Here is a 24,257-nt window from a genome sequence, read left to right as displayed (position 1 = left end):
ATAATAAATTCTAAGGGAGACAGAGAAACCACATGAAATGCTTCAAATATAAATAATTCTTTTCATATATTTTAATGTAGTAATACACCTCTTATAAGTCAAGTCTCCAAGGTTTCCTATATTTTTCATTTATTATCATATTTATATCATCCAGCATTGTCACGCATAGGAAAATGCTTAATAAACACTATTTGGCAATGATCACAAACTGAACATTTGAATTATTCATAGATTTATCCAGATGTTTCCAAAATGCAAGTTCTGTAAATAAAAGTGATTATTAAATGAGTGCCAGTTTACTACAAGAATGTCAAATGAATCGGTGTGCTATTCCAAGTTGCATTTAAAAGCTTTGCAAACAGCATACTATTAGCTAGGTTGATTTGTTTTTATTTTCCTAATTGAAATGTGGTCCATGTTATCAGGCCATCTGCACCATGGCAAAATAACTTGGTAAACAAGACAAAATGGTATTCTTTGTTAGCAACAACATCAGAGTTTTGTTTCTGCTATGAAAATATTATTCCGAAAAAGACAGTTTCTGGTACCAATACTGAAAACCTGGATAAAGGAGGCCACAGGAGGGGCAGCCTGCTGCCTTGCTCGGGCTGCCAGACAGACTAGTGAAAGCCCAGGGTCTCCCCGTTTACCTTCAAAGGCGGAGCATGAGGCAGTCTCCACGCGGCTGCAGGTGACAATCCAGCACTTCACCACGCACTTAGGGCCATGTATCCCCCTGCACTCCTCTCATCTGCTGATACATTTTGTTTCTACTAAACTGTGAGCTCCTTGACGTACCTGAGACCTTGTCTTCCTCACATTAGCTTCCCCAAGTTTCCTGCACATAGAAGAAGAAAGAATGGACTGCCGCAGCCTACAACCAAGGAGCAGGCATCTAGCCATATCCAAAATTCAGATGTAATCTGGTAGATGGTTGTCCCACTCTGCCCCACACACCATCCTCTTTGCTTTTTGTCAAAGGGGAAAAAAAAAAAAAAAAAAACCTGTTGATCTTGAGGAACACACAAAAATATAAAAATCCAGGTCACCCATAATCCCACTACTCCTTTTTGTTCAAGTATATGAGGAAGCAGGAAGCCCTGCCTCATGTTCGCCAATTCTAGACCAAACTGACAACTGTGAATGCTCTTAACAAGCTTGGTCCGAATCCATCAAGAGTTGTCCTTTAAATGGGTAACGACACACAGGTGCCTACTCATTCACACACGTGTGTATGTCCTCACACAACAACTCTCTTCAAACAAAAATTTGTTTGTACCATGCATATGCTTCTATACTGTTTTTTACATCAGCTAACTTTCCCCATATGTAACGCATTCATTTTAATAGCTGTATTACTGATCACACATCAATGTGCTGCAAATTCCTTAATCATTCCTCCACTGATAGGTATTTCAGTTGTTTTAAATTTCTTGGTATTTCACCCAGCACTACAAGAGGTAACTTCATATACAGATCTTTATATATTCAAGCTATTGTTACAAAAATAGGTTCAAAATAGTGGGATCATTAGATCAGGAGGGTATGCAAATTTTTTATTTTGATAGATACTGCCAAATTATACTCCAAAAAGGTTACATTGCTTTGTATTTCTATACCCTCACCAAACACTTACTGTCAGCACCCTCTTTTTTAGCTTTACTATTTTGACAGACGAAAAATCCTCTACCTACCTATTTAATTTACATATTGAGATAGAACGAACATCTTTTCAAGTGGCTGTTTGCTGTTCGTATTTTTCTTGGGTAAAATGCCTACTCATATTAAGTAAAAAATTTCCTGTTGAGTTATTCAGCTCTTTCAAATGATTCATAGTCAGTCTTTACATATGAGTGATATGTAGCAAATTCTTTCTTCCAGGTTTTTATTTCTTCTAACTTTATGTTTATACCCTCCCTCTCCCTGTCCCTGACCACACAGAAGTTTTTAATCATTATATTAACAAATTACCCATCCTTTCCTTTATAATTCTTGGATTTAAACTTGCTTGAAAACACTGTCTCACTGCAAGATTATTTTCAGTATTCTACATTCCATGTAACTTATCCAGGCTAGTAAGGATGAGTTTTTCTTTCTGAAGAGACAGGTCTAATATGAAAACTTCAATCTTGGTGGGGAGGATATAGCTCTGTGGTAGAGCATGTTTTCAGCATGCACAGGGTCCTGGGTTCAATCCATATTTAAAAATAAATAATAAGTATTTTTTTTAAAACTTCAATCTTAACTAACTTAAAGTTCCTCCCTCTCCTCAGGGTGGTCCTCACTCAGACTAGGAAATCTGCAATGTTGAACAGGGCTGTGAATCTTCACTATTTTCTCACCTTGTCCTTCAATTCCATCATCCTTCCTCACCAGGTTTCCTCCAGCATCCTCCGAGCTGAAGGGAGTAAGGAGGAAAGAAAGTTAAGATGTAGAAAACTGCTGGAATCAGGCATCACCATTGAACTCCGGTGCCACTGTTCTCTGGATGTGGCTGCTATGCAAATAGTCCCTCTTCTGTGGGATATGTTCGCGGGTTCCTCAGAGACAATCTTGCTGAGACTTGGCAGTCCACCCTTCACAGACTCTCTCACTGCATGGGAGGGTGGCCCCTTCCAAGACAACTCGAAGGCAACTCCCTTCTGAGAGGTCCATATCCACTCAATGTTCTGGTGCAAGTTCAACCTGTTCCAACAATAATTCTAATCTTTTCTCCTCGTTCTGCCACCAAGGCAGCTCATGTAGCGTCTTGCCTTTATAGCTGACCATTTGCAAATAGTCAGTTTCCAATCCCTGTGTCCTTAAATTGGAAGGGATACAGTCAACTTCTCAGCGATCCCCCCAAATGTCCACTCATTTGGTTCTACTCCCTCAAAAGGTGTTGGAGATAATGCCTTAGCTGACACCTGTCTCTCCAAAGAAAGCCTCTCTATCAATCTTCTATTTTTTACATATTTATGAACCTAATCTTATATAGCATGGAAGTGAATGAGCTAATGGTAGCACAATCAGTTTCATGATCTTTTTTCAGGGCACACTGTTCTGGCATCCACTATCTTAAGTCTTTGGACTTCTGCCAAAACACTGACACAGTAGAAGTCATATTTAACATTTCTGCCTCAGAAACCTTAGTCTTAATGTTATAATGATTCCTTTTTAGACTTTCTCAGAATCAAAACAGCCTTAATATTGTAGCTGAACACCTTGTCATGGGTTGGTAGTATTTCTTTTTTTCTCTCTTTAAGATAACCTTATAATTCCTAGATTTTCTGTAACAATGCATTAGTTTTGAAGAAAAAAAGATTCTTAAAGTTGTTATATTTTTAAATACCCATATTTAGTGCACTTTCCATTAGTCACATTCTTAGATTTTATTGTTTTCTTTTTTAATTTATCTTTTATTATGATTTCAAGTTTTTTTGGGGGGGTAATTAGGTTTATTAAATTTTTTTTTTAATTGGAGGTACTGGGGATTGAACCCAGGACCTCATGCATGCTAAGTACATACTCTACCATTGAGCTATTCCACCCTGCCTTGTTGTTAATTTTAGATAAGCTTTATACAAAAGTAAATAATTACTTACAATCATTCTATTCATTCATTTTCATTTTTATTTTGTATCAAGATGATATCTGAATTCTGATCGTATCTCATAAGAAAACCATTCCTTCTACAGAACTTTTAATGTGAAAAGTATTTAGAAATCATATCCCTTTTTCAGTTTAAAAAAAAACAGACAAAGCAATAAGATAGTAAGAAATTATTCCATATTGAAGACCACCTCATTAAGTGATACTCTAGTTTTTTAAGTTGTACTTTTGATTTTAATAATTTAAAATTTGAGCATCTGAATAAATGAATGATACTTAGAATGTTACTTGATTACTAAACAAGTTGATCTTAGAATTTCTAATCATTTTGATTATTTAAACAGCCTTTGTGCCCTATGAAAATTTTCAAAAATGACAGGGGGAAATGTATAAAGATCAAAAGCTATAAAAATAAAAATACTTACTGAGAAAGTAAAATGAAGACATCAGTTCCTGTCACATTCTCCTCTAAAAGATAACCAGGTAAGAAGTGTATCTCAAAGGAGATACATTTTGCCAACTGTTAAGATACACCCACATTTTAAATTACAATTAACTTTAGATAACAAATTAGGAAAAATCTAAATATAACAGATAATGAGCCTTCTATTAAAATGACCCAAGAGATTATACATGTGCACCAAGATCAAGTGTGACCTCAACATGAAATGAATTTATTTTAATTACAATAAATAGTATGGCCTCAGCAATTTCAGGGTACTCAAACAATAGTGAGTATGTGCTACAGAATGAAGTAGCCAGCACGGCTACCTGCATACGTGTCTAGAGACGCAAAGCTCTGCAGAGTCCCACTGAGACTCGCCAGTAAAGGGAGGTGTCAGGCACATTAACACAATCATCTAGTTTTTGCTGCATCATGTATTCCCTGCCTTCACAGAGCTTCTAGTCTATGACATTAATTCACACTGGATACCTACATGAAGTATGAGAACAGTTAAAATAGGAAAAGTGCAGGATGCTATGGGTACACATTCCATTGTCTTCACAGTGGATCATGCAACAAACCAAGTAAGCAACTCTCTTGTCACCTGCCATCCTATATAGACTAGCCTACAAAGAGAGTGGAAAATACAAAAAATTTCCCCTTAATAATAGCATTCTGATTGTGAATTATTAAAGTGATATTTGCAATTTAACACATCAGTCTCTAGTAGCTTAGATTGCATACCTGCCCACCAAATACATACCGAGTCTTAGCACCCTGACCAATCAAGCTTGTGAGCCTTCAAAATCCATCAAGTGGGGACAATCATGAATTCACAAAGATAACACTGTCACAAAGGCATCTACCTTGTCCAGATGACACATGACCTCGATGCATGTCTTTATGTCTTTTTCCTCCTTGTACAGCACACAAAGGCAGAGCTCGGGCACATGGAATCTTCTCAGGCCCTCAAGCACTAACCAAATTGGCAAAGACGGTGGCAATGCTGGGGTCAAAATAGCACATTCACACTGAGTCTTTAATTAAATGTGGCTAAATGGAGGGTGGGAGCTGGTTAGCAGTACAAGAATAGAGGAATCAGTACAGGCAAGAACAAGAAAGAGTTGATGTGGACAAGAGGGAAGTAACACGAACTCTGGGGAACACAGGTTCCCCACAAACAATGGTTACTGCATGTTTCTGTGTGCTCCCAGAACACTCCTGAGCGGGTATGACAGATTCCATTATAAGAGGGAGAATATAATGGGTAATTTAAAATTAAAAGGACATTTAAAAATGGGGGGGGGGGGCAGGAGTATAATTATAAGAAGAAAACTGATAAAAGAAATTTTAAAGTTAAAAACTTACTTTAAAAAGGTACCAAGTCCAGAAAATTTCATAATAATACTCAAGTAACTTGTAGGTTGTATAAAAATATTTGAGCAAAAAAAGGGCACATTTATCTGTCTTTCATGAATCTAGCATAGCTAAAGTACAATGAAAACTAAACAAAAAAAGAAAATCCAAATGGATCTGTGAATATGGCAACATTTTCTAGCGAAATATTGATATTTTGATCTATATCTTAATGATATTTTTAATTCCTATTATTGCTAGGGTAAAATATTAATACATTAATGTATATTATATATGAACTACTAATACAATGGACATGTTTATAATAAACATATGTGGCATATATGATCAGCTTTTTTTAAATTGATAGGGTAGGTGATCAAAAATTTTTGGAGACTACTAACCTAAAATATAGGAGTTAAGTCAGAAGCTTCTGTTAACCATCCAGATATACCATGGAAAGAACCTGCATGAATGTAGCCAAGACAGAATGGAACAATACTGAGGGAAATGGAAGACTTAAGTCTTAAGGCATCTGAGAACCTAGATCCAGGCCTGCCTGAAGCCAATGTACTCCAGGGCTTCTCAGATGCTTGAGCCAATATATTCTTGTTTTTCTGAGTCACTTGGGGTTCAATCAGTCATTTCTAACAGAAGGCAGAACAATTAAATAGGGTAAAAAATAAAACAAGTTACAGAAAATTTTATTTCTATGAGCCCACTAGAGAAAGGAATGAAAAAAAAAAAAAAAAGTTCACCAAAGTGTGAGTTCTTTAGGGTGTTAGAGAAAGACGTCCAGTATCAGGCTTTCCATTATTCTGTAACATACAGTGATAGTTGCCCAAAGTATGCTGTAGGCTAACACATAACTACTCTTATGAATTGAATTCTGTAAATACCAAGAGTTGACTCTTTTAAATAAACCCCAAACAGTTTATGAAGTATGATAATACCTGTTCTTGTTTAATGTAATCATATATGAGAATGAAAAGAGATGTTTCTGTGATGATTTAAAATGCTTAGGAAAAAACAAGATTAGGGTGAGCTGCTTTAAAAAAACTTGTTCTCAAATTAGGTATGGGCAAGACAGGTGAAAAGGGCACACTGTAAAAATCACACAGATGTCATAAAACTTAAGACTGTTTTTGAGACAGGTAGGGGGGCAGGGCACAGCCATTCAAGGAATGCTACAGCAATTAACATCAAAATGGTGAAAGATTCAACCCCCAGTAGCCTTGAGGCTCAAGATGGTGGGAGATCTGACTTCTAGCTGATCTTGAGCTTCATTATACACACAATGTAATATATTAACATAGTGAATAACATGCCCACAGGTGCCATGGCAGTCCCAAGGATAGCCACAAAAGGTCAAAGAGTGGGAAATGGCCCACTTCCTGGGAATCCCAGCCCCTTCCCCAGACTAATTAGACTGGTCCTTCCACTTCTTAGCATGTGAAGCCACGGAGCTCATAAAAACTGGCAACATGGTGCCTTGCGACCGCCGCCCTCTCACTCTCTCCCCCTTCAGAGACTGCCTGCACTCTGTCTATGGAGTATGTACCTACTTTTACTCTAATCTGAGCACCCAACCCCCATACCTCGTGGCCTTTCTCTTGCCTTTCGATGTATCTCTCTAATAAATCTACCTTTACTCAACTGTGGCTCACTCTTGAATTCTTTCTTGCACAAAGCCAAGGAGTCACACTTGGCGGGGCACATCCCAGGGGGTCAATCGAAGCCTAGGAAACAGCCCTTCTCATGCCCCACATCCTTTTTCCCTGCATCATTTTTACAAGTGAAAATTCTTGGTCCAATTAAAACACACAAGTGGTGATCACAGCTGATGCCACACAAGTAGTCTTCTGCAGGAAAAACCAAAGTAGGAGCAATTCCTACTCAAAGAAAAGGCTTGGCTCTATATCCAAAGATTGACATATATTTTCATGTTCTAAGTAGGAAAAAATACTGTATGTACTTTTATGACGCCAGCTTTAATAATTTTTATGCAACTTTTTATTCCAGTACAATCAGATTTAAGAATACTTCATCTGTAGCATTCGTCCAACCCCTTTAACACTTTAGTATAAACTTTGATAACCTGAACTTATCAAGAGACTTAAAGATAACTTAAGAGACTTTATTTATTGCCCTATCTATCCCATACAAAGACTCTCACATTTTATTATTTAGTACACTAAATCTTAGGGATAATGAACTTTCTGAAATCACAAAGTTACAAGTAACAAAGCTGGATTCTTAACTCCTAAAAACAAATTATAATCTGCCATGATGAGTAAAATAAGCCTTATAAAATATTGTAGAACATAGCTTTAATTCACACCATCCAGAAAAAAATAATGTATTCTTTGTTCCTGTTTCAAATCATTAATGTTATACTCTACTATATTTCAGTAATCCCTAGTATTTAAAAATAGCATCTAAATACAATTACTCACCATTTTTGTAATTTATCTTACTAGTGTATATATAATAAAGTCCTAATGTCCATAACATTTTACCATGTGTTACTGAAATTGATGACTTTAATTACTTAATGTGCACAGATTAATTTGAAATAAATTGAAAAGGAACAAACTGTACACTCTACTTAATCTTGTTACGGTCTTGTTTCAGAATTCACTTTCTAACTTGCAACCCAGTAGGTTATATTTTAAAGTAATAAATAGAACTTTTACATTTCAGCAGTTTAGAGTCAAAGCAACTAAAGTTAGGTAGAGTTCTACTGGTCAAAAGGTCTGACTTCAAGGGAAAAAGTCCTATGCTTTTATTATCTAAGCCAACTCATTCAACTTGTTTGTTATACTCTTTTTCTCCTTAAAAATGGGAATGAAAGAACATTTTACTTCCTTCTCTGTCTACAGAATAATTTTCAAATGAATTACAAGCACAAAAGGTAGACAAATCGGTAGACAAATGAAATAACGAAGGAAAATAATAATTCAAAGTCAGTTCTAGTTGGTTTAGGATGGCACGGAACAACATACTTAAGATGAATAACGCATTTTCATTCTAAGTAACACAGGTATCTGCATAAGGGGTCACACATCACTTCTCACATTGCTGAACCATTTCAGAGCATAAGGTGATAGAAATTCTCAGATGCCTATGAACTCCATTTACATGGAATACATCACCATAATTTTTTAAATGCATTCATATTCAAATCTGAGAAACATGATTCTGAGTTCATCAGGCCTGCTTAATTGCACCAACATCTGCAATCAATTTAAATTCTTTAAGATAGTCTTTCAGCGCTTGAAGTGATTTCATGCTGTGATAGATTTAACACACTCACTAACTTATAGACACACACAAGCAGATGAGACCTATTTTTCTAGGGGTGGGGTAAAGTACTGAAGGGCAGTCTGAATTTTCCAACCATCAATGGGATATAAAAAAGGATGCATTCTGCATAACTTATTTAAATTATATGAGAAGACGACAGCACTGCACAAACATAATATAGAAATTAAGACAGAAGCTAGTGTTTTATTTAACTCTATTTGTAGGTCATAGACCATTAAGAGGTTTGATGACAGTTTATGGGTGAAATAGATAATATTACAACAAAACCTAGAGATACCAGTTAAAGTTACATAGAAAAATGTTATTCCTTAATATATCATCACTTTCTCCCCTGAAAGCCAAGAGGGGGCGGGGCCAACCAAGAGGAAGAACACTAACAATGTGGAAACGATTTTTTAACCAAAGACATAAACTAACATAAAATAAGGAAAAGAATATGAGATTCAAAATCAGAAGACTAGAGGATCTGGGCAGATGGCAACAACAGAATAGTCTTTGCAACTCCCTGGATCCCCACAGAAAAAGAAACAAAACGACTAAATAGCAAAACCAAAAACCAAACAATACTGAGCAACAAGGGATTTCCATGGTCTTCAAAATATAAGCAATTGGAGACACAACACAAAACAGCCACAAAATCTGCACAGCATCAACATGTGTGTGGAAAGAAACAGAGAAAGCAACAAAGATTGCTGGTGACATGAAGACAGGAGAAGCCAAAATAACCCAAAGATATTCTTTTGCAATGGCAACAGGCCAACTTGACAAAAGCAGTTGAAAATGTGTGGAGTTTGGCCCACTCCAGCTGCAGGTGAGGGTAAGAGGCAGAGAAGATCTGAAGAGACTGGAGCTGTCAATGGCCTGTGAGTCTCAACACTGAGGTCAGGGCTCCCTTCCAGGACAGGACCCCACCACATGGAGAAAGTGCTGAGAGTGAGATTGACATCCAGAAGAACATTCCTACAGACCACAAACACAGAACCGTAAAACATAGCAAACTGTAACTTACTATTTCAAAATAAACTCAGATAAAAAAGAAAAAAGAAGACACTAATGAGCTCACCTACAAAACAGAAACAGACTTGCAGACATAGTAAACAATGTTATGGTTACCAGGGGGAAGTAGGAGGGAAGGGATAAATTTGGGAGTTTTGGATCTGCAAATATTAACTGCTAAATATAAAAGTAGATAAAAAACAAATTTCTTCCATATAACACAGGAAACTATATTCAATATCTTATAACAATCTTTAATGAAAAGAATATGAAAATGAATATATGTATGTATATGTATGACTGGGACATTATGCTGTACACCAGAAACTGACACACTGTAACTGAATATACTTAAATAAAAATAAATAAATAGATAAACTCCAGAGACATTAAAAAATATACAAGATGTGAGAAAAACATCTAGAGCAGAATTTTTTTAAATGCAGAAATAAGGTGAGAGAACTGAGGGGGAAAAATATGGAAATAACTTCAGAAATGAAGACTAAGCTAGAAGGAATATAAGAACAAAAAATAATAATACATCATGTTATAAGAGATTCAGAGATAAAATAAATGATTTTTTAAATTAAAAAGAAATGAACAACATAAAAGGAACTTGGAGGAAAAGTGGCATATTGAAGATCTATGAAGTCCAACATACGGACAATAGGATCCAGGAAGAAGGGAAACAGCAGCACACAAGCCAAGGGCAGACTATGCAGTTTACAATCCCAACTCGACATCTAAACAGAGAGCTAGTAACCTAGAGGGAATGAAAGTTATCTGCAGACCTTTTAAGAGCAATGCTGTCATGCTTTATGCTAGGGGAAAAAAAAAACAAAAAACAACCTATATTTACGATCCTACAGGGAAAAACATGTGAGCCAAAGATTTTTATATCCAGTAAAACTGACCAAACAATAAAGGGCAAATACTGTTATCAACACGAAAAATTTAGGGAATATTCTTCTCATGAGCCCTTCAGACAAATCTACTAAAGAACAAACTTCAGACAAACATATTAACAAAGAGGAATATTAACAAAAGGACTGGTGGTAGGCATTAAAACATAAGTAAAGACTAAATAGAGGCTAAATACAGTTATTCATAGAAGTCAACACTAAAAAAGAGTATAAAATGTTAAGGGCTATATGCTCATTGTAGATAAAGTACAACAACAACACAGCAGTTGGAGATGTGGACAGCACAGGCAAAAGAAACGTTCTTTAAAACACACACATAAATACACATGCATACTTTTTTCCCTTTGCTCTCTCTCCACTGAAAAGACCTACAAACACTGATTAAACCACAAGAGCAATAAGTAACCTTGATTCCAGTCTGTTCTTGAAATAGCATTTCACACTAAAGGAAATGACTGATTCCAGGTCTAGGGTGAGCAGAGGGGAGTCTGGGTCATCTTATTCTACCCGGTAGGAACAAAACAATGTAAAACTACCAAGGCCATGCCAAAACAACCAGGAATCCACCAGACAAGGTCCCATTGGTCAAAGATAGGAAAACTTGAGACTCATTAAGAATAAAAATATTAAAAATAATTGTTCACCTTCAGAGGATGAAGGGAACCAATTCAGTATCTTGAACACTGGCAAATAAAAGAACCAGAGGTAATCAGTATTTGAGAGGAAATGTCTCTTTATAAATGTATTCCAACTAATAAATGAAAATAAAATCATAGAATTTTAGTTATAAATCAGACATGAAGTACCTCCTAATACAGAACATACCTCCTGTGGCCTCACCAAAGGGATCAAATCTGAATCTGATCAAGCTGTCTCTGGATCCAGCTGTCACATTTCAGCAAATACAAAGGAAAGGAAACATGGGAACTCCATCATAAGTATGCAATCAGCAACACCCAGACTGTCTTAGATAAAATAAAGGGATGGATGGGGAAACCTGAAGATTAAAAAAACCTTTAAGGATATTTCAAATTTTAAAATATGAGCAAGAATAAACATGGTGTCTGGTGACATAACTTTGGGTGATAAAACTAAAGAAACTCAAGGAAGTAATTCTTATAAAAGTCAAGGTGGTGATTTAGGCCAAAAAACAAGGTTTGAGACTGGGACAGGGTAGATGGATGGCTTTCTAGGGGGGCTGAGAAGGTTCCATTTATTGTCCAGAGTGGAGTTCTTATGATAACTCATTAAGCTACATATATATTTGTTGGTGTTTTTTATAACTGTGTTTTATTTTATAATAAAAAGTTTTTAAAAAATCAGAAACCCTGATTTATAGTACTAGCTGCTGCACTAAGGAGGGGCTGTCACACATTTCTGGGCCTTTCTTCATTTCATGAAGATGCTTTAAGGTAATTTCAGACCTAATGTAAATAAAAACCACCTCAGTAACTACAAAAATCTCTACTAAATGAAAGAGTATAACAAAGCCATCCTTAACAAAAATAATGCCAGAAAAAGATTTTTAACTCACCAAAACAATGCAATACAGCTTTCCCAAGAAAAAGTCTACATATATATATATGTATATATTTATCTGATGCAACAATAATACTATACAAGGAGTAGACAAAATGTAAGATTGTCTGAATTAACTTCTGGATAATTGTATTTTCATACCTCAAAGAATCCCAAGGACAAAGTTCCCAGTTTACCTAATCTACCCTGGAAAACTTCTGATAGTGAAAGGATTTGATTTTTACATTGAGGATAAGAAGCTATACTAACCACCCTTATTTTCTTGGGGGTGTGGAGAAACCGTTATATTGTAACAGTTAGGAAATGATAGTAAATCAGGAAAGCATGAAATTAAGATTGAATGCCTTCTGTACATCAAGATGATTAACTCATTAAGGATTTTTTTTATGTATGTATAAAATTTATTCTCTTTAGGAGTAAGTAAGAACTGAAAGCCTGTCTTTAAGTCCAAACTAAAATTAGAGGGGTTTAAGTTTATAGCCACCACTGAAGCTTTAAAACCAGGCACACGCTTCGCCTCCTTGCTAGTACCTATTCTGCTGGGCATCTTTCTCCAAAACAGACCAAGTCTTTCTGTCTGTTATAGTAGATAACCTTACCCTTCAGTGATTTCTACCAGAGGCCAAGCAAATTTCTTAGTAGCTATGGTATACCCTTGAACACCACTTTGACATTATGCACATGCAAACTAACCTTGACCCCACAGTGGGTTGATAACAGTTTTATGAGTAAATGTTCACCATGCTCAGCCTTCCAGTTCTATTAGCTTCCAGTCTTTGGCTGAATTCACATTACACTAGAATACATCCAGTGACGAGGCTCATCTTGCCCTGCCCAGTAGCTCTCATCCCTGACTGTACTCGGGAATCGCTGAGAGCACTTTACTAAGTACTGATGTCTGGGCCCCTCCTGCAGGAATCCTGACTTCATTTTTAAATGGCAAGACCCAGACATCCAGATTTTTAAAGTTTAAAGATGATTCCAATAGATATCAAGGTGGAGGATCACTGTTTCTGGTGACTTCTTTTCTTCATTTCTTCAATTATCAATGGAAGAAATGTTTACATACTGAGGTATGGGGGCATCATTCTGGCTTATACATGATTTAACTTATATTTTATGCTGACTAAAACAGCCTGTTTGTTACCTATCAAACATACACTGTACATCTTCTTTAACTATTAAAGAAAAGAATGCATTGGACAGAAGTAAAGAATGTCCACATTAAAAATAAAGATGGGGGAGGGTATAGCTCAAGTGGTAGAGTGCGTAATTAGCACGCACTGGGTCCTGGGTTCAGTCCCCAGTACCTCCATTAAAAAAAAAAATTCAATAAATAAACCTAATTACCTTCCCTCAGCTCCCCCCCCAAAATAAATAAAGATTAAATGCCTCCCTTCTTAGGATGCCTTTACTGGTACTCCTTCAATGACGAGACTTCCCTCCCAGGTGCCAAAGCCAGACAGACTCACTGTGTACATGCTCATCTGTGTCTTGGGTTATTTTCTGAAACCCTGAAGGTATGTATCCCTGATTTGTTAGATGTTCTTTGTTCTGTCAAGACATAAAACGGTGCTAAAAACCATTCTTCTCAGGAGCAGTTCCTCAGAGCTATCTGAGAGGCTGTCTCCCAGGCTATAGTCCTCGGTTTGGCCCAAATAAGCCTCTTTTCCATTTCTATTATAGTTTACTTATTTATTATTCCCATCGACATACCTTTCCCCTACATTCACTAAATATGGCCTTTTTTTTTTTAAACAGAGGTACTGGGGATTAAACTCAGGATCTTGTGCAGGTTAAGTACGCACTCTACCACTGAGCTATTACGTTCCCCCCTCCATTCACAGAAAAACAATTGTACATACATAGCCCTTTTCTTAATTTTTCACTTATTCCTTCAGAACTGCTCCTTGTTTCAAGCCATTCATTCCATATGGATATTTTTTCTTCACTTTCATCTCCATCATAATCACATGCCTCTTTTTCCTGGCACTTTCAAAGCTTCTACTACTTTTGCAGATATGAGACCTAAGTTTAATTACATTCATAAAAATCTAAAAAGTAAGCAGGAACACTGTAAAATATCTTAGATCAAGAAACAACTCAAAAAACAAGTTGGAAACAACCTTAGATATCCTGTCAGGCTCTAAAACTCTAGTGAATTTTACTAGTAAAGAACAATGTTTCTATATCTGGAAAGGCTTTTAAAAAGTGCTATAACAAAAGAAAAGGTGTCCTAAATAACCATAAGATTTTTAAAAGACCATAAATATATGATTCTAATTTGAACCTAATATAATTTCTTCCTATTAAAAAAAAAAGAAAAGAAGATGACTGCTTTCTTCATACTCAATTCCTGCCTAAACCAAAACACAAAGCAGTAACAACAGAGAACACTAAACACCACTGGTGCTGCTCACAACGACTCCTAAGAAAACTGCATGATTTTGAGCTGTTGGAAGATAATTTTAATTGTACATAAATAAAACCTGTCCTATATAGGCACAAATGTAAATTAAAGTGCCAGATTGATTAGGAAAGACTCTTAAGAAGAAAGTGGTTCATGGCCCTGAGGCTCTGAAATTTTCTCCTAGTCAGCAAGCAAGACCTGGACACAAATAGGCAAAGTAAAGGCACTGATGATAAACAGGTAAGCGTCTAATATCAGCAACTAACTTTTCCCAAGCTTTTGTAGGAGTGCTTGGATCAAATCCCTAACCTGAAAAGTAAGTCAAAAAATAATAATCCATGTTAACTTTAACAAGGATGTGTAAAAAATAATGTCTGGTTCACCTAAGTTTCTAGTGGTTAAAATATAAGCCTTTTAAATAACAACAATGTCAAAAAGAGAGAAATTAAACAAGGACAAGAACAACCTAATTTACATGGATATGATGATGTTCCTAATATTGATACATGAAACTGAACTCAAAAAAAAAAAAAAAAAAAACCACTGGAAGGTATGAAAAGCCCTCACTACTACTATAATATTAACAAATCAATCCTACATTTTCTACCTAGAGAAATACAAACAAACATCCATACAAATGAATATACAACTAATATTTTCTCAAAACACAGTTCTTTTCTGATCAAAATATGCCTAGAAGGCTGATACTGCAGAAACCCATGTTCTCTTTGTTTGAGATCATATCTTACTGAGCTAAAACAAGTCAGAATACCTTTCAAAATACTTTTAAACAATATACACACAGACCTATATACATTCACATGCACATATAACAGGAAAGTCTATAATCCTGCTCTTATGAACTCAATTTACACTCAGTCATTTCATCATGCTATTTTTAAAACTTTTGTTAGTCTTTCTGTGTGCCTTTAAAAATTACGTTCCATAATATGTGTTATTTAACTTTATTTCTTATTAAAGAAGATGGAGCAAGAACTACAGAAGTACTTAAGAAAGGATTCAAGGAGTAAAGTTCAACGCCGTTCAAACTTTCCTAACAAATGCCTTGGAGGAGCCCTTGCAGCCACTAGACTGTGGCCCAGAATGACTCAGGAAGAAAAAAGTCAGAAACAAAGTCAAAGGAAGCTCATAAACTTCCAAAAGCACTCATAAAAGAGGACTTCTGCTTCATTCTTCGGACAAAGAAATCAAAAAGGAGAAAACTAAACACAAACAGGAAATAAAGGATGGATGTTCTAATCAAGCACCTTAGAAATGTGAGATTAGGCCTTTTTTATTTCATATCAGCCCACCTAAAATGAACTTGTCACTTGCAGCTGGGATACAGACTCCAGTGACATGTGAATTGCAGTGGGGCGGGGTGGGAGGGGGCTGTCAAGGAGTCTATAAGAACTTTAGTTTCCAAGCTAATGCATTCCTAAGGAACTAGAAGTATAAATGTTGAAGAGATTTTAAAGAATTATATCCATACCTAAAGGTACAGCCATAAAAGACCAGGTACTGACTTTGGTTGTAATCTGCATAGAAGTAAACTGCCTGGACAGTGTCATCAATTCAATACATAAAAATAAATTATTACATAATAAAAATAAAACAAAATAAAATAAAGATGAGTCCAAAAGCACTGATGAGCAAATGCTCATCTCTACTGACTGGTTCTTAGAGACGTAATAAAGGTGTTATGCTACACAGCATAAAACAAAATTTCCCTCAAACCTCTTCAAATGTCTCTCTCACTCTCCCCCTGAAATTCTACCTCCCCACAGAGATCTTTCTGGTTTTCCATTCCCATCTCTCAAACTCTCTCAAAGTCTGTATCATTCTTTTTGAAAGAAGTTTCCTCCAATAAACTTGCCTCTAAACATCTGAGGCAAGTCACTGACCAAGAAACGGCCACTGGGTTTTGTAGTACTTTGCCCATCCATGCTCTGAGTATACTGGGTGAGGGGAGAATATTTTAAGATACCCCTCTGGATGGAAAGAGGAATTTCCAGAGTGAATTAAAGAGAGATCTCACATAGACAAAAGTGTATGTGGATGGTCTATCAGAATGTTTACAGCAGCAAAGCAAAAACCCATCTTAAAGCAGCTTAAATAAGAACATGCGTTACATAACGGTAGAGTCTGGAGGCAGGACTGCATCGGGCCAGAGCAGCAGCTCCACAACGTCACGCACCAAGTATCCCATACCCTCTCACAACCATGACAAGTGGCAGGGAAAAGTGGCTTTCCTGCTCTGGGTCCTTTCGTGAGGAAGGGCAACCTGTCTCAGAAGCCAGCAGCAGACCTGGCCATTAGAGTGCGTTGGTCAAACCTGAGTCACATACCCATGTCCTAGGAAGTTAGAAACATGTGAATCTGGCATTTTTACCCTCTAAATATGCTATCTGCTTAGTAAATGTGAATAATCTGTCCTAACTGAAGAAATTCGTTTTTACTATTTGGCCACCTAAACAGAAATCTATTAAGGTCTTGGAGACAACTCAGTTTGACTGATGGTTTTTACGGCTTTTTGTTTTTCCCTATTCTAAAACCAAGCTGATTTATTACTTTAGGGGCTAGTTTCAGGGTCAACATTTATAAAGCATTTTCAAATCATCAACTGCAGGCATCAATAGTTATTTTCCAAAAAATATCAATGCCTACTCACAAAAGAGAATCTCAAAGCAAATGCTAAGGCTCAAATGGCTCAAAACACCTGACACAAGCACCCCACATCCTCTCCAGAACCAATCTGCGAACTTTGCTATCCTCAGAGAAACTTCTTCAGTACTCAGTAACCTAAGCATACCGGCATGACAACGTCCAGATTCTAGAGTTAATAAAATGTGCCTCTACTTTCAGAGCGAAAATAGATGGCTGGTCAGCCTGAACTTTCTACAATGTTAACCATTTGCCAAATTATTCAGAATCCTCCTAGGAAAAGCTGGGACCCTCCACACACCAATTAAATGCTTTAATCATACTTCAGATAACTAATCCATTTCAATCCTGATAATCTAATTATTTAATTCTGGTAAATAAATTCCAACCCTAGTCCAAAATAATTAGAGGATTAGAGTTTAAAATCAATGAGTGTAAACTGAAATGTATCCACTGTGAAGAAGTTCAAGATGGCTTGTTCTATTAAAAGTCTGTTTATCTGAAATCCAGAATTGAACTCCACTATTATGCCAAGGTTTTCTAAACCAGTTCTAACTACTGCGGTATCTCTTGTAATTATATTAAGTGGATTCATGTGTGTTGGATTTAAAACTCCCTAACAGGAGCGTCTTCCCTGATGACTCTGAACAGTCACACCATTTCCACTCCCCCTGCTTTTCTTTCCCATATCTCATTGCACGTGTTTGTGTGTTTCTGTGACGCATATCCCACGTGCTCCACAGGCTACAGCCACATACTATCTTGGTGCTCAATCTCCAGAGCCTTAAATGGTGCCTGGTATACAGGCACTTAATAAACGTGCTGAGTGAACAAATGAATGTCTTAGAAACGGAGACTCACTGAGAGGAAATTAGTGTTTTTACTGAGGTACGTTTACTTATATTTTTCATTAGGGGGTACTGATTTCAACAGTAAGGATAATAAACAAATCACAAAGAAAAATTAAAAAACAAACAATTGATACTACGACCACTGCCATAAGAGACAGCCACCGGTTAAAAACCTGTTATGTTCTAATCACAGAATAAACAGTTTAACTCTAACAACAAGCCTGGTGTAGGTCTTAGCCCCATCTTATGGACTAGGAGACTGAGGATCAGAGAGGTAAAATAAGATGTCCAAGACAAACCAAGGATAAATAAGTCCGCTCTGACCCCTGAATCCCTGCCGCTAACTTGTGATGGCAGAGTATCTTCAGGAGACAAAAGCAATTCATATCTCAACAGCAGGATAAAGAGTCCATGTATAGAAAGAGCTTGGAAAAGCACAGTATTCCATGAATTCTACATCTGAACATCAGGCTGCCAAAACACAGACATGTTTAAAAATTAAACATCACTAGAGTCTTTCTCCCAAAAGAAATACCTCAGAGTCACTGACTGGTCTGGTAGATAAATGGAGTTAAAGTATAAATAACTTATATTTTTGTAACCTGACCTTAGGTTAAAGTATCCAGTGAAAACTGCAGTGTGTTATTTTTCTCTAATCCAATTTTATTTTAAGTTCAGCCGAAAGCATTTTCTATTGTCTTTCTACCGATCCTTGCTTCTTTGTTAGCTTCCGTTTTATATTTTTCATCCAGTCCATTTATTCACAACTTTTTCGTGACAGGTCAAGCTCATTTGTTGTTCCATGAAATAAATGTAATTGATTCTGTGAGCCAGTCATGGTCTCTCAGACATTTAGTCATTACTTCCACCCACATATTTCATGTTTCCCTAGAAAAGTGGCAGCCATGTGGAGGCTTAATGCACCTTTCAATGTCTACATTTATAATTTGTTACAAGATAATTTTATCCACAGGGAAACTCACATTAAAGATATGCCTGTAAGCCATATTCTGTGTCCTGATTTAGACAGAGTAAAATCAGTCTCACTTTTATACAATGTAAATATTATCCCAACTTACAAGTGACATTGGAGATCAATAACCACCTTAATTCCCTAACAAGTTATGATGTTTTAGAGTGAAAAGACCAGGCAATCAGTGGTTCTTAACAGTGTGAGTGGCTAAAAACAAAAGCATTGTAAAAGTTATAAGGTAAGAAATACTTTTAAATTAAACAAACTTATTAAAATACTTGCGCCTTTAATTACACATGCAAAAGCCCTCTGATTATGGTGCCCACAAACGTTAAGTGCTTCCTTAGACAAATGTATTGTCTGCCATACTACAACACGTTTCAGCAGTATTTTCAACCTGACAGTTTTACTTACTGTCTTGGAAGCAGTATTAATGTACTGCATCACCATTTCTTTTTTGATACTGAAGTCCTTTTCCCGCAATGGTGCCTTCTTATCTTCATTTAAATTCATATCTTCCTGGAAAACACAATTAAAAAGCCTCATTTTAGAATCTAAGTAGAGTAGCAATTCTCCATACACTGTGAACAGAAAATCAATAATTGGTGACTAAAGCAGCATTAATTGTTTTGGAATGATTTCCGTGTAGTTCTGCCTGGAGGAGAGAGAGAAAGGAGCTGGAGATACAAAGAGAGAATATTAGATCATTTCAACAGGTAAAACACTTATCCGAAAAACTTATTAACTTCACAGCAGACTAGTAAAATTACATTCACATCAGCACAGATAATTAGACAGTTGAAGATTTCTGCCTTCATAAGCTTATTAGTATTCACAATTTAGACACATACAAAATATATACATGCATATACATATATATCATATAAATACATATATATTTTTTACAACAGCTGCACCTGAAGCTACCTTGTACCATTTTGAAAGAGCGGCTCTGTACATCATAAAAATTAAAAGGCAAATAAGCCAACGACTTTCCAGATTCTGACATCTAGAAACACGTATCAACCACCTAGTACTGATCCCAGCAAAAGGTAAAGCATTCTACAGTTTTAACTGTCTCTTCTTCACCCTTATCCAAAATATTCATTAATCAGTTAATTCACTGAATGTTCTAAATCACATAAAAGTTTCATTCATACAAAAAATTACCACCTAAAAAAATCTAACATTTATCAACAGCACCAATCAAAATAAGGGCTTATGTACCCCAGATCTTACTACAGGCCTAATTCTGACTAGGGAATACAAGCCAAGAATATCCACATATAGATTTAAAAAAACAAATTTCTTCTGTACAGCAAGGGAACTACATTCAATATCTTGTAGTAACCTACAATGAAAAAGTACATGAAAAGGAATGTATGTATGTATATGTGTGACTGAAACACTATGCTGTACACCAGAAATTGACACATTGTAATTTGACTATACTTTAATAAATTTAAAAACAAAAAAGAATATCCACATAAAGATATGAATTGTGACCAGAACCATCGACTAAGTTGTTTAAGTAAGAGAACTAAGAGGCTACTCCGACAACAGAAGGTAGGCCGAGGTTAAGACAGAAACAGCTGAAAGAGAAAAGCAGCACAAATAGACTTCCTCCTGACCTTAGCCCTGGGTCATCTGTGAGATGCAACGTGAGACACCTGAATGTATATAAACCCCATCTCCATTCAGAAACAGGCCCATAAAAATCAGGACTCTGGATCACACAGGAAGCCCAGAAAGTTTAATTTCTTCTAAGTTCTCTATGTTACAGTTCAAACACTGTAGTTTATGCCTCTAGCTGACTCAGTTTTTGGCTACCTAGCCCCTGCAGCACTTAAAAGTCACAATTCCCTTCATTTCACCTTGAATAAATATTAAAGACCTTAGAAGTTGTCCCATTTGACACTCCAATAAAAGGTAGTAATTACTCATGTCACTCTTGGCTGTTCTGTTCAGAAATTTTGTATTATAAGAATAATGTTTTATTTTGTTTCTTTTTTTTTTTTTTTTTTTTTTTCTCTAAACCAGTGAGTCTCAACAGGCCTTAACACCATTTAAGAAGCATTTTCGAAACCGTCGGAACATGGCAGAGTAGAAGGACGCTCGCAGGTCACCCTCTCCCACAAATACACCAAGACCCACATCTACAGACCCACTCAGCCAACCAGAGCACCTGTGGAACTCCGACAGAACATCACCCTTTTCAAAAGATAAAGACATCAAAAATCTGGTAGGAGAAAAGGAAAAAAGAAAGAACAAAAGGCAAAGCAGCGCGGGACGGGTCCCGCGGGGAGGGAGCGGCAAAGTAGGACTGGCGCTCGCTCGCTGGGTCTCCCCTCTCCAACTGAGAGGCCAGCGGGACGGAGGGGGAGCCTCCGAGGCTCGGATCTGTACAGAGCAGCCCTTGACTGACAGAACTAAGTTAAACGGGCACAGAGCGTCCCCCCGACACCCAGCCTGAGACTCGGGCCAGCAGCGGCGGGCAGGGCCAGGCTGCACAAGCCGGGCGGAGGACGGAAGTGGCTGAACGGAGGCAGCCCCGGGGGAACGCAATGGGCTGCGCGCCGTGGCTGTGGGTGCACAGGGCAGTACAACCTGGGCCCTCCGTAAAACAGCAAGGTTGATGTGCTCTCGGGGGAAGGGTGCACACCCCCATCTCTAAAAACCCACGGAAAGTTTTCGGGGGAAGAGAGGCTGGGCTCAGGCACAGCCACCATATCGTCCGCGCTTAGCACTCAGGTGCGGGCGGGGGCAAAACCTGTATCCACACCTAAGGGTTTAGCAGCCTCAAAGGCCAGACTGAGACTGGCCTGCAGCCAGCATCAGATAGGATCCTTCTATCCTGGTCCCTCAGAGAACTTGCCCACAAAGACAAACAAGGAGCTGGGTTTTGGCTCGGAGCAGGGACAGGGCTGTCCCTCGGTCTTCCCAGAGCCCACCTTCGGAGCGCCGACCAGGGCAGAGCGCCGACCAGGGCGGAGCGCGCAGCCACACAGAGAGCGGAACTACCGGCCCGGCGCAGGTAGAGCGAGAGCGGCCCCCCACCCCCGCCTTTCGGGCAGGAACACAGCCCCTGACCGAGGTGCTGGGAGGGGGCACGACCCGCCCTCCTACCTGGCCAGTCTGCAACATCTGACTGCGGCATCCGGAGGGGCAGTGACCCGCCCGCCCACAGCAGAGGAGAGCTGCACCTGACCCCGTGTTAGGAGGAGGCGCGATCTGCTTGCCGATAGGCACTGGGAGCAGCACAGAAGAGAGCGCCAATGGAGGGCCTCTGAAAACAGCAAGCTGAGCTCCCAAAACAGGATGAAGACAGAAAGACTTCACATTAAAAGCACACAGACTCCAGGAGAACACCGACAAACACCCTCCCCCCCTTTTTTTTTTAATCTGTTTTTACCTGTTCTATTTTCTATTACTCTCTTAATCTTTACTTCTTAATTCATTTCTATTTCTCTTGGGTTTTGATGTCCTGCTATTGATTAGACACAGGTTTCAAATACATCTATTCATCACCCCCCCCTTTTTTGTAAAGGTTTTAAAAGGACGTCTCAACCCGATTAATACTCTGCTTCAACTCACTCTTCTATTATTAATTATACACTGTTTTCAAACCATCTTTCTCCCTTCTTTTAAAATTCTTTCTCTCTCTCTCTTATTTTTTTTCTTTTTTTTCCTAAGTTCTATTCCTAAATAGGCATCAGATAGATAAAATCCTTAAGGACCAAAATAAACAACTGATACTCCATAAACCACAGTACCAAAGAGGTATGAGCAAGATGAAGAAGCAGAAAAACCTTTCCCAATTAAAAGAACAAGAGAAATCCCCTGAAAGAAGGATCAACGAAATAGACATCGATAGCCTACTAGATCAAGATTTCAAAAAAGGAGTGATCGAATTGCTGAAGGAATTAAAAGAGATAGTGTTCAGAGATATAAAATATGTCAAAAATGAAATTGAAGCTATAAAGAGCCAAGTAGAATGGGTAAACTCATTGACAGAGATAAGGAATGATCTCATAGCTGTGCAAAGCCGACTAGATAATGCAGAGGAACGAATTAGTGATCTAGAAGACAGGGCAATAGAAAGCACCCATTCAGAAGAACTACAAGAGAAGCAAATAAAAAATAATGAAAATAGCATAAGGGACCTATGGGATAATATAAAGTGTCCCAATCTTCGCATAATAGGGGTCCCAGAAGGGGAAGAAAGATCAAAGGGGATTGAAAAGGTTTTTGAAGAAATCATGACTGAAAACTTCCCAAACTTAAAGAAGGAATCAGATATCCAAGTACAGGAAGCTCAGAGGGTCCCAAACAGGAAGAACCCAAATAGACCCACACCAAGACATATCATAATCAAGATGGCCAGAGTCAAGGATAAAGAAATGATTCTAAAGGCAGCAAGAGAAAAGCAAAGAGTAAGTGACAAGGGAACCCCCATAAGGCTCTCAGCTGATTTCTCTACACAAACACTACAGGCCAGAAGGGAGTGGCAAGATATATTCAAAGCCCTGAGTGAAAAAAAGATGCAGCCTAGGATCCTTTATCCAGCAAGGCTATCCTTGAGGATAGAAGGAAGAAATAAAGAGTTTCACAGATAAAAAAAAAGCTGCAGGAGTTTAGCAACACTAAACCCATGCTAAAAGAAATATTGAAAGGGCTATTCTAAATAGAAAAGCAGCAGGATGCTACAGAAATGAGAAACACACAACTGGAAAGGTGATAACTCATGAATTACAAATAAAGTAAACATGAAATTATAAAAGAAGACATACAAATCACTGAGAGTGGGAGAGGGAGGCAGGGAAATATAGAATATTTTTTTCTTTCTTTTTTAAATTTTTTTTAACAGTAGGATGGGTTTGAGATCATGTTACTATCAGTTTAATAAAAACAGTTATACTAATGGGTTGATAGATTTACAAAAAAGGGTAACCACAAGCCAAAAATTTACAAAGGAGTCACAAAAATTAAATAAAATCCATGATAATACAAAGGAAAGTTACCAAACCACAAAAGGAAGAAGAAAGGAACAAAGAAGATATACCAATTCAACTGCAAAGATAAGTTCAAAATGGCAATAAACACACATCTATCATTAATTACTGTAAATGTTAATGGACTAAATGCTCCAGTCAAAAGACACAGAGTGGCAGACTGGATAATA

The 24,257-nt window shown here is 37.5% G+C and overlaps 1 protein-coding gene across 3 annotated transcripts in view; it reads right to left on the bottom strand.

Moving 5' to 3' along the window:
* The window catches only part of DIAPH3 (diaphanous related formin 3), a 472,396-nt gene that overhangs the window by 378,117 nt on the left and 70,022 nt on the right, over nt 1-24,257 (bottom strand). For all 3 annotated transcript variants that reach the window (XM_032496900.1, XM_032496901.1, XM_032496902.1), the window contains one exon: nt 19,490-19,594. In XM_032496900.1, the coding sequence (XP_032352791.1) occupies nt 19,490-19,594 (105 nt within the window). The remainder of the gene's footprint in view (nt 1-19,489; nt 19,595-24,257) is intronic.

Source organism: Camelus ferus, chromosome 14 (assembly GCF_009834535.1).
Source record: "Camelus ferus isolate YT-003-E chromosome 14, BCGSAC_Cfer_1.0, whole genome shotgun sequence".
Lineage (NCBI taxonomy): Eukaryota > Metazoa > Chordata > Mammalia > Artiodactyla > Camelidae > Camelus > Camelus ferus.
This window is presented reverse-complemented; position numbering and strand designations above follow the sequence as displayed.